Source organism: Maylandia zebra, linkage group LG12 (assembly GCF_041146795.1).
Source record: "Maylandia zebra isolate NMK-2024a linkage group LG12, Mzebra_GT3a, whole genome shotgun sequence".
Taxonomy (NCBI): Eukaryota; Metazoa; Chordata; class Actinopteri; order Cichliformes; family Cichlidae; genus Maylandia; species Maylandia zebra.
The window spans coordinates 34,533,546-34,545,552 of NC_135178.1; the positions used below are offsets into that span (position 1 = coordinate 34,533,546).

Genomic DNA, 12,007 nt, shown 5'->3' on the forward strand with positions numbered 1-12,007 from the left:
ATTTTTGTGAGAAAGACAAGAAACTAGTTTAAAGCCCTTCTTCAATATTATGTTCACGAGACAGACAATGGAAAACATATTGCTAATGATTTATAGTCTTAAATTGCATCATACAACAACAGTTACTTAAACTCTAAATCAAAGGTAACAACATGTATCTAAAGCACAGTGGTATTGTCCTTTAATGATCATGTACTGTAGCAGGTAGGTGCAATAGGTGGCAGCAGAGGCATAATATCCTAGTATGGCATTTTCACATGATGTTGGACTGGTAATATCTTCTTTTATATTTGGCATTACACAAAATGTAGGCTTCTGTTTCTCTAAATCCAGCAACAGTTCTGCATTTATAAATGTAATTTGTTTAACTAATTCAGGTGTGATTTACGATGATATTGGTTGCCTGACATACAGTGTGATCGCTTAATGCGACAACAAACAGGTGCTTTGGTGAAAGGGTAGTGCTGGTGAGCGTCTCCTCGACTGGTGAGTGAACCCACGCTGAACTGCGCCACTGTTCACAGTCAGGAGTTTAGTTCCACATGTCACTGCCAAACCACAGATTTGCACAGAATCATGTGACTTAACATGAATAGTAAACTAGTTTCAGTTCCTCTTATTTCTCATTCTGATTGAGCATTAATAACTTGATTTATTGGCCATATACAGTAAAACCACCTGCTCTTTGAAGTCACGCTGTCTGAAACCTGATCCTTTCTAATCCAAAGACCAAACATGTGCCACAGCACATCTAATATGGTATTATTTCCTCACAAAAATCCCTTTGGGAGCCATATGTGTTGACTGACAGCTATCTGAGGACATGGAGTGGTCTGTGCTGGTTCAGAAAGCTATTCTAAAAAGCAGAACAATAATACTGATGTCTTAGATAATGGGGGTGACGTTGCTAATTTTTTGTCTTACATGACATGTGATTATGTACACGACTAGTTGTCGAGGCTGTCCAGTAATTTGAAAGTAGTTGTGGGAATTATGTACCTGCTGCTTTTCGTCACCTTTCTGCTTCCTTGGTGAAGGGAACCCCTTCTCAGGTGATAGAACATGTGGATGAGCTTTCATATCTTGAGTCTGAATGTGAGGGCACAAATCAAAATTTGCCTCCACAGCACACATATGCCTACCAGTTCTCTTTTCCTATACCTCTGGTGTACCTGAGGTCTCTTAGGTGGAACATCAGTGTCCATGTATTCAAGAAGCAACACTGTGGCATTCACTGGCTCTCACTTATATGTAATTAATTAATTAATTAGAAATTTATGAGAATGCATCAGTTTGTAAGAAGTCATAGTTACACACTAGTCAAATACTTTTTTTTACAGTACTATTTGTTACATCTTGATGGTTAATTTTCCATTTAGCCTAACCACGCCATACTTCAACAGAAGGATTAGATCTGATTGTATCACAGGTGATCGGCAGTGGAGATCTGTTGTGGCTGCAGCTCTGTTGTTGTCTCTACGAGGCAGCTGACCTCGCGGCATTGACAGCAGCTGTGGCAACAGCTGACGCAGAGAAAGGACCTGTGGCACAAAAGCTGCTGTCACACCACAGAAAGTACAGCATAGCTAAAATCACAAACATACCACACATACCAGAGTCTGTCACAGTCGCTTCACGCCGTCCACTCTGGTGTTTAATTGGATCTAATAAAAACTAATAATGCTTATTATTTTCGTCAGCATTTTTAATTCTGGGAAAAGTTGTGCTTTCTGGCCTAAAAGTGCTAATTTCCATTTGTCATTACATTCCAACTGACGTTAAAATTCCACTCTGCCGTGGAGTGTGGTCACGCTAATGTCAATCAAGGCTTACAGTGATGATTGTGATCATGATCGTGAGCTGGCGGACTGAGGTTCAGACGATGTGAGTGTGTATGATCCACATCACCCGAGAGTCTGTAAAAAGCTCAGATTTACTTGCATTCTGTAAATGTTAGGCCTTGTAAAGATTAAAATTCAGGTGGTAACTTAATGTATAGAGTTTGTTAGCTGGATCAGGGATTGTGAATAGTGTAAAGCATTCACAAGTGTAGTCATACAGTCTTGAATGTGTGTGGGCTCTCTGCAGAGCAGTGTGGCACAGACAGTGGTTGTAAAGGAGCCGAGAAGTGCTTCACGCTTGTGCAATAAAAGGCTCAAGTTACTCTCCGCTCAGGGCCGGGACGTGCAGCCAGCCAGGAGGTGCCGGTGGCCCAGCCAGCCAGGTTTCTGAGTCCAGACAAAAACACCTTTCTCTGGGCACAGGAGCTGGCGGCTTGGCCCCAGCTCAAAACATTCCCTGGTGGAGGGGAGGTACATTCTCTGTTTTGTCTAAGATACGCTGAGCACGTTTGTAGTCTTTGGGTAGTATTTGGGGCAGGTGACGTGCTTGGACGCATGGCTCCTTGTACTCCTGAAGTGAAAGCAGAATGGGATATGTGGGACTGGAATTAGATTAGTGCTGCTAGACTGAAGAGATCCTTGAAGTATGTGCCATTCAGGGCCTTTGTCAATGATTTGCTTCTGTAAAGTACATATCACTGCATTATGAGAAAGAGACTTAAAGTTCCACCAGGTTCATAAAGACAAGTTACAGAGTCCTGACTTTTTATTTTCATTTAGAAACATTATAAAACAAAAACTCTTCATACGAAGTATTGAACTTTTCATATTATAATAAATAACAGTATATTACACATGTTCAAATATAGTCAAAGCTGTCCAGTCAGAGTCCATCTGCACCTCCAGAAACACATTGCACTTCAGACTGATGTCTGGGCCTCTGCTTTGCGTCACTGATGCTCCACATGACATATTTGGCACCTCAAAGATGCATAAAATGCTAAAAGGTGCTTTACAATCTTATAATTCTCACAGGCCACGTGGTTCCTTTCCTTGAGAGAGACTGGAAAGAGAAAAGAGGAGGGGAACAGGGCAGACAGAGGCGAGCAGACGAAGGGTCTCCCCTGAGGAACATTTCTAAAGACAATTTATATATTTTGGAGAGATAAACCATCTGCCTGTTTGTTCTTCTCATAAATTTTCCAGTCAGTTTTACTGGCTTGTCTCAGCCACCGTCTCCCTGTTCGTGCTGCGTGTGTTCTTTAGTAGCGTGCTGCCTGTCCTCAGCTTCAGACAGCTGGGTTTTTTATCGGGTCTCTGAGGGCACCAGAGACCTAATTCTGTACTTTTTTTTTCTTTATCTGCTGGTGGATTCCTAAAGTCGCTGCTGACCTTAAATAATCTACCAGCCAAAAATGATTTCTTGGAGTAGAAGGGAACATCCACATGATTGTTGGTTTCCTGCTGAAGTAGATTAACTTACCAGCCATATACGAGTCTATCAGCATTCTGTCAGTTATTTGGTGATTTTCCAGTTGACCTCTATCTACGCCTGATCTTCTCCATGAAATTACGCACACTGACATGTAGGTATGTTTTTGGGTTCACTTCCAGCCGTTCATCTCTTTGAGCTTGCTGATACTGGTCCCTTTGACAGGTGTGGATGGAGGGGGGTTATAAAGAGGCAGGGTGGGGGTGCTACAGCCTCGTGCCCACGGCTTTTCTGTGGGGACCGTCCACACAGTCCGAGATGACTTCTTTTTCGGTTTGTCTTTCTTGTCTTTCTTCTCTTTAGAAGAACCGGGGGACATGGTCTGCAGTAAGAATAATTAGGCAACAGGATTAGAGCAAAATTAAGGACATGAGCTTAAAAAAGCTGAAATTATCACCTCCAAGGCTGTCAAACACATACAGCTTTCTTGCTGGTGTTCAATAAAGGCTTTTGCGGGTGGCATTTATTTCGAAGGTAGTGGCACATCGGCCCCCTTGTCAAAAAACAATAACACATACTCTGATACACTTGTCTGTGTACATTCTCATTCATTGAGGTCGTTTTGAGAGCCTTAAAATAAAAGGCAAATTGACTTCTGTAGGTGTTTGAAGAAGTTGCAAAGCAAAGGAAGTCCAGTTTCCCTCTTTTTTCATACTCTCATGACTATAGGCTTTTGGATTATCCCAGAAAATAAGCTCATTGGAAAAAAAAGTATATACTTACAGGTTTTGCTCGTCAGTATATTCTCCCCATTCTGTCACTACTTTCTAATACATGATTTTTTGAAGCGTAAAAACCGTCCCAAGAGGTAAAATGCTAATCACGGGTGATAAACAGCCTGCATTTAGCTGCTCAGCAAACACCTTCTTGGGGACATATAAAAGCAGTGGCGTATTTATGGCCGTATTTCTATTTTGTACAACAACATAGAATAAAAATGTCGTGTTAACCACAGACCTTATTTACGGGAATGAACATAAAGTCATTGAAAGAATCAGCCTACTCTCGTAAGCTGCTCGCTTACACTGAAGTTGTATTTTGGCATCTGTGGCCTGGTGCTCTGTTTATAGCATTATTCAGACAGGTCTGTCAAAGTCAACCAGAAACCTAAAAACCCGTCAGTGGCACCACCGCCAAAATAAATGGTAAATAGACTGTTCTTATATAGTTTTCTGCTCTGCTTGAGCACTCAAAGAGCGTTATACTACAAGACTCATTCAAACAGGCAATCATAAGAAGCACTTTTTCTAAGTGTAGGAGCTTTCTGTCATACACATTCACACTCCAGTGAACATATTAGGAGCAACTTGAGGTTCAGTGTTTTGCACAAAGATACTGTGGCATGCAGACAGGAGCATCCAGGAATCAAACCACCAACCATCCGATTGCTGGATGACCTGCTGTACCTCCTGAGCCACACCCACATTCTCTACCATTGTAGAGAAACACATCTCATAAAACGCCTTTGTATTGCACCCCAGTATAAGATAGACCGGAACAAGCTCATTTTACTTTAAGATGAAATAATTGAAAGTCTCATTACTACAGGATTTCTATAGTGTATATAAATGGAACGTACACAGCAGCAGAGGGTGAAGCAGCTGAGCTTAGCAGCGTTCTCTCCCGTCCCTGCATAGCGGTTCTTCTTTGGCAGCAGCAGCACGAAGGAAACAGCCAGAGACAGATGGTAGAAGCTGTGGACATAGGCGTAGTCCCACTCCTGTGGAGTGAAAACATCACACTCTTTCAGTATGTAACCGGATATCGATGAACAACACAAAATGTTGTGACAGAAGATAAAACCTCAGACTCTTTAAGTAGATGTTCTAATATTCTGTATGTTTTTATTAAATATCTGTTTGTGATTTGGCGGCAGTCACCTCAAAGTAGAAGCGCAGCATTAGAGCGAGAGCACCGAAGCAGCAGCCTGGACCGACCTGCTGCGTGTACACTGTCTTCTCCGGATAAACCGCCCTCAGCTGCTTCATCTTCTGCAGCTGCAACAGCAGGAGTTCATCACAATCATATTCACACATCAGACTTCACACAAAAGAAAAAAGAGAAAGTGCAAAAGGCGAAGAAGAAAGGTGCAGGGGATAGCAAAGAAAGGAAAGAGTACAAGGAATGGATGGATTAGTCGAAAAGAAGAAGAAATACACAAGAGCACATTAGATAACAGCAAGGGTGAAGTTATTCAAGGTGGAGATCATGAATAAAGAGGGAGAGGAGGAGATAGAGTAGAAGAAACACTGAAAAATATTTGAAATACACGTTGCCATTTTTTTTGCCACTGACCCATTTGACAGTAATGATGAAGACAGCTGATCCGATTGGCCCGGAGTAGATCCCGTAGCCCCAGCGGTCCTGGTAGATCCTCACAGCGATGGTTAACACTCCAAACATAGTCATAGTGGAGCGCTGGGGTTCATCAAAGTCACCCAGAGCTGAGACAAGCAGATGAAGGATTTCAAACTCTTTCCCTCATGGATAAAATCATTACACTGCAGAGGTGCTGCACTGTTTGCCAAGTAGGGATTACAGATGAAGTTTATTCTCTTGTTGGGCTAAATTTGATCAATTCAGGACCAAAATTTCACTAATACATAGATAGGAACTGCAAAATTTCATAAAACCACTGATGTGAGGTGTGAACAATATGTTCAGATTGAAGTGTATAAGGAAAGAAGACTAAAAAGGCTGAACTGAACATTTCCTGCAATGTTTTTACCACCAACTGTCTACAGAGTTTGGTTTACGAAGTCCTGTTGTGAAGCATGCTACATTTTATCATACTTTTTTACTCTGATAGAGACCGCAAATTACAAATTCTTTCTTAAAATTAGCTATAAGGTCCATAAACTCTTCAGGAACATTGTAAAGACTTTGTTTGAATTTAACAACAGACCTGATTTTCTTAAACTAAGAAAAAAAGGTTTTAAGAATTCTGAAATTAGTAGAAGAAATCATCAGCAAATGCAGTTAAGTACACAATTTTAAAATAACTAAGGAAAGCTACAGCACAGTTTGTCAGCACTATTAAACATTAAAGGTTTTATATAAATAATTTCAAGATTGAAAACAGTCTGAATGCGTCCTATCATGGTTCAAGACCATCTTGCAAAAGAAGTTCTAATTTTAAGAATTTCCCTTCCTGATTAAATGAAGGTGACAAAATGAAAATGGATCAATATTTTACTGGCAGCCTTCCCACAGACACAGGAGGACCCCATCAGTTAAATCAGCTGTCAGGGCATTTGGCTCTTAGCAGCATGTGATTTAAAGCCCTTGTTGCAAAACCTCTGGGGGATCAGGTGGGAGTTAGAAGCAAATGTATTTATGTCTGTGTGTGCAAGTCTTCATGAGCACTTGTGTGCAAAGCCTGAACATGTGTTATCACCAACTGCTGCAAACCGAGCTTGTTTTTCATCGCTTGCTTGTGTCCTTTAAAAATCTGGTACCGAAATAGACTGTAGTGAAAAAGATCAATCCAAAAAAACATATTTGCTGTATAGAGATACATGTCGAAATGTTGAATACTGCTATTAACTAGTCAAGCCAGAACACTTTCTGTGTAGCAGGACTCACCTATAAGTGTGACCCACATTGAGAGTGCAGTGCCGTAAACGCTGAAGTACTCCAGGATGTCGTATCTCATGAAACACAAGATGGAGAGACCTGGCCCATCACATGCATGGTAGATCTGCAGGAATACAGCATTCAGGAGGTCTATTAACCACTCTCACATCATCCTATTCACAGTTCAACACAGCTAACTGCTTGTCAGGTCATTGAGATTAAAGAACAGCAACAGTTTCTCACCGCAGTGAAGAACATGGTGAAAAAGTAGACCATGGCCTCCATGTGGAAGCCCCTCTTGGCGGCCACGCTGGCTGTAGGCAGGAACACCAGGCTGCTGACTGTAGGGAGCAGCATCTTGGCAATAAATGCACCCATGGCTGCTGAAGGGATGGTCGACTCAAAGCTTGTAGATGATAGTTTATCCTTTAAGCCTCAAAGGTTCTTGAGTCTTTGGCAGGTAAAATTAAAGTTATCCAAAGTTCAATAAAGTGTGAGATCAGATGGTACAGTCCTTGAGTGTCTTATGTCTTTCGGTGTGTGAGTGAATGAGGATGCTTATACAGCACACACTCCCACGCAGCATGAACACACCCAGCTGTCCACTTTGGCCCTTTAAAGTTTAAATGTCCGCGTGGATGGCAGGTCCACTGAGGCCTGTATGTGCAGTGTCATCGCTGGTCAGCTGTTTGCATACCAGTGCAACATGGGAGGGGCTGTGGGCAGGGTGAGAGCCATCATAACATAATGTAGCATATCTATGGACTATTTGAAACCAGGACTGGACACTAAGTGGTTGTGAGTCAACTTGAAGTTTAGGCTGGAATGAGCAGACATCCAGCTGAGAGACCAATCCCAAAATCTTTATTGTGGTTAACTTGTTCCAAAGATCTGAGTCGAATCCACATTTGTGCAACTTTATCTAATGATATCATCCCAACACAACTCTCGCACAATGTGACCACCTCCCCTCACAAGGCCTTCACATAACTATTGGTGGAAAGAATGGCATCTAAACCCCCTTGGATTTAAAAAAAAAAATCCATGTAAACATCTTCTTTTGCTAACTGCAGATCATTTTTGATTAAATATGATGCAAGTTTTAGAAATCTGACTCATCTCGTGCTACCCTCCATCACCACCTTCTTAACTTTGCAAATTTAACTTAGTGTCTATTCCTTATTTTGCTGTTTTTATTTTATGTGAGGAACCCTGTGATTTTATTTTGAAAGGCTCTATATAAAGAAACGTACTTATGTCACACCGTTTTAAAAAGCCTTGGAAACAATCTTGCTAAATGCATTATTCAGGACTGCATCTATCTTTATGTGATGTCATTCAAAGACCAGATAAGATCATTTTGTTTTTTTCTCTGATATTTGATCCAGTGAGGTTGGCTGGTATCAGAACAGGTATTGAATCAACGTATGACTATGTCTCTCCTCTGAACCTTCATTGTTGGAAGGAGTCCAAGTTAGGCACAAAAGCATTTTTGCTAGGGTCTTTTCTTTTCTTTTTTTAATAAAGCTTTATTAATAAAATACTACATAAATAAGTTTTTGTGCAGTTAACAGCATCCCGAGTGAAGTATGTTTTCCATTTGCTTTAATCTCATACATCTTTGCAGTTTTTTAGTTGGAATTCATTAAATATAACTCCAAAATTGCTATCTTGCAAAGGGAAGATGGCAACCAGCTCTAGTAATGCATCCATACACAACCGTACCACAGAGGACACGTGGGAAGGAGACTTTCTTACCAGAACGGATTAACTTCCATCTCCAATCCAGCTTTGCTTTCAAAAAGCACTTTCTCAGAAGTGCTTCGAGGTCAGTCTGGTACTTTCTATCAGCTGGGATGATTGGAAAATATGTACATTTGGTGAGTCCAGGTCTCTTCAAACAGCATGTTTGCAGACAGTTTGTATTTTTTTCTTGTCCCTTACTGTGAGGGAGCAGACTTCATAGTCAGCTCTTCTCTGCGGTTGCTTTCCTAGTGAATTAGTCTCTTTAGATGACCATATTTCTCCAGTGAAATATTGCATCCGATAGCAATAGTTGGCAGTTAACCTCACTAACATATTAAAAACTACAAAGAATATGCTGCTCAGTGAGGTTTAAACAAACCAACCATTTTTTCTGAATTAGATTTTAACCAAGTCTGGAGTCTCACTCTAAACCAACACATGAAATCTGTTGAGAAACAGCTGTCATATGTTTCAGCGTGTTGCGGCTGTGCGATGTGGCATTGAGCCGACCCTGCTGAGGTCCTCCCATTAAAGTAAAGACATTCACCCGGCTCTGGGTATGGTGGTAAATACTTCTGCTGCTCTGGAGAATCGTCTGTTTTTCTGGAGAATTGTCATTATCTCAACATGACTCAAATACCAAAACATAAAACTCACTTTTAGTTTTTCTCTCAACTGACTGTGCTGCTGCTCTCCTGCCAGCCGATCTTTTTTTTTTGTCTGACCTAATAAAATGATATAAAATGTATTCATTCGTAATATAAAACAGGTAGTTCTAGCTCAAAATCTCTCTCTTTATTCAAATATTTCACAACTTGCAATAGCAGTAAACTCAGCAGGGGTAGTCTGCATCGTTAGGAAGCCAAGCATATACAAAAAAACATCAGCTCTTTTTCTAGCCATACATTTTCTTCATCGCTCGCCCAGTTAAGGGTCACCGGGGGGGTTGAGCTGGATAGATTACTGGGTTAGAGGGAGGATACACTCTGGACAGGTTGCCAGTTCACCTCAGGATTAACACAGAGGGCTAGACAACAATCACATTCTCACTCAACATTTAGTCAATTTAGGATCCCTGACTAACCTAAAGGCATGTCTGTAGACTGTGAGAGTCATATGCGACTAAGAAACCTACTGGAATCAGACCGCAGACTGTGCATACTTTAAGGACTGTAAAGTCATTACCAGGAGTGTGAAAACAAGTTTTTAAGCCCTTTTTAGAACAAAAATCTGAAACATTTTTAAGCATTTTCCTTTTTTTCCATTCATCAGTCACTCTATGCATGCAGTTTTCATTTCATTTCATTTATTTATTTATTTCACACTTAGTACAACAGATCAAACAAACCAACCACACTTTCTATCAATAAAGCACTACAACCATGTGTGAAAAGGAGCAGGAAGAAGGAAATATTCTTATTAAACCCTGCCCCCTATTTACATTCCAACTTATATTACAAGTGGGCACCAAAAATCAGGGAACAAACTAATATTAACATTTATCTCCGGTCCTAACCCAAACCAAACAACAAATTTACAATCAGAATATACCTCTCCACATAGTAACAAGGAGAAAATAAACATCTTCTACTTCCGCTGAAATAAAGTTAATTTTGATCATAACTAAAGTAACAGCCCGAGAAACTACCTGGAGATCTTAAAGATGGCATTTGAGTGTCGAGCTCTGCTTGTTGACAGACTTTGGCTTGATGGTTGGGTGTAATGCTTTCCAAAATAACCCGTTACTGTAATCACAGTACATTTTTCTTTAATACAGTAATGTAATATTTTATTGTACTAAATTCAGTAATCACATTACATTACGATGGTTTTTCAGCTATCTGTTTGCCTGGCAGACAAAAACATCCTTCAGACTTGTGCTGCTCTTGTTTTTGTGCAGCGAGCAGGACAACAGCAGAGAACTCAACCAGTTTTTATTATATGAAAGAACAAGAGCACAATGGTAAAGTGCAAACTACGTCCAGGACAGAAACAACTGCATCATACACAACACTGCGTCTTTGCATGTCAACAAAAAGCCAGCAAAGAGTTCAGAGGGATATTCAGAATCAGGATCAGAAATACTTTATTAATCCCGAAGGAAATTATAGGTTACAGCAGAGTGCATGATCATCTCAGCCTATCAGGCTGATCTTCAACAGGTAACGAAGCCAGCGATGAGCCGGCTTGTGCCACTGTAGCCACCTTCTGCCTATAAATGCTTCTTAAGTAGAATCACTGTGGCGATCGCTTTGAAGTGACTTTGGCTGGTTTTCTGTTGCTTTGTGTTGTTGTCTTTGTGTTCATACAAAACACTAAAAGAAAGATCACATGTGCCAGGATAGGGATTTGTGTCAGTGTGGGAGTGATTATGCATTCCAGGTCATGCAATGGAGTAATCCAAAAGTAATGTAACAACTGCTTTCTGTGAGTAATTCAGTAACATACTCCACTACTTTTAAAACGTAATGTGTAATACAAGTAACAATGAAAACAATGAAACCAAAGAAAAGCTTTCATGGTTTTTAAAAGAAGACTTGAAATGCACAGTAGAAAACATGCCTGACAGCTCATCTTCCCAAATATATAAAAAATAAAAGACATTTATTTTGAAATTGAGCTGAAGAGACTGCAATCTGACCTGGGAACAACTAGATCCCCAGAACGATCGCAGTAATCGATCACAGCCATGTCATTTTTACGGCACACGATCTAATCAGATTAATGAATGTTTCAGCCGAGTCAAAGCTCTGTGTAGAAACTTGAGCACCAAATAAGGCAGATTTCTGTTTGCCTCCTCAAAGCGAAGCCATATTTGACTTCTCTCGGCATTGTTGTTCCCAGAAAGAATTTCAGCCTGAACGTTTCCCCTTTAGCAGCAAGGCAGCAGCTGGTGCTCTCCTGTCAGCTGCTACACCTGCTGAACGGCACAAAGGGTGCAGTATTGCTGAGGGCTTTCACCACACGCCTCAGATTCTCGGAGTGCTTCAGTAACCCGAGTCGCCTCACCACGCCCTCTGCCGGGAACTGCACACTCTTTTCCAAAAGTGTCTGCAATCTTTGTGGCCACTCTAACATATGAGTGTTGAAGTAATGAGTACCTATTTAATTAGGTGCAAATTAAATGTGGGTCAGTCTTTGTAACCTTTGGCTTCCCACTGCAGGACCCAGCACAGCTTCATTTTCAGGGAGAACAATGTGTGTCTTCAACTCACTTTGTTGAAAAGTTGAAAACGCTGCACTGGATTAAACTGAGGCAGCAAAGCAAGTTTTCATCATGACCACTGCCAGTGGCAGAAAGAGTCAGATGGCCTTAGCTGACCCTGAACTGAGCCCTCTCTCACCCTCAAAA

General features: G+C 40.9%; 1 protein-coding gene across 1 annotated transcript; it reads right to left on the reverse strand.

Annotated features, from left to right (window-relative positions):
• Positions 1-2,624: 2,624 nt before the first annotated feature.
• Positions 2,625-7,516, reverse strand: mymk (myomaker, myoblast fusion factor). Its single transcript, XM_004555733.3, has 6 exons — positions 7,153-7,516; positions 6,919-7,033; positions 5,629-5,777; positions 5,214-5,330; positions 4,913-5,053; positions 2,625-3,655 (listed from the first exon to the last, which is right to left on the reverse strand). Exons 1-6 carry the CDS (start codon positions 7,285-7,287, stop codon positions 3,446-3,448), a joined length of 867 nt encoding a protein of 288 aa, XP_004555790.1. The 5' UTR covers positions 7,288-7,516; the 3' UTR covers positions 2,625-3,445.
• Positions 7,517-12,007: the final 4,491 nt, after the last annotated feature.

Coding starts and splice junctions, on each gene's coding strand:
- mymk (XM_004555733.3), bottom strand. CDS start 7,287: ATGGGTGCATTTATTGCCAAGATGCTGCTCCCTACAGTCAGCAGCCTG. Junction 5,054..5,213: donor TGCTGCGCTTCTACTTTGAG/GTGACTGCCGCC, acceptor TTCACTCCACAG/GAGTGGGACTACGCCTATGT. Junction 3,656..4,912: donor GCTTCACCCTCTGCTGCTGT/GTACGTTCCATT, acceptor TTCTTACTGCAG/ACCATGTCCCCCGGTTCTTC.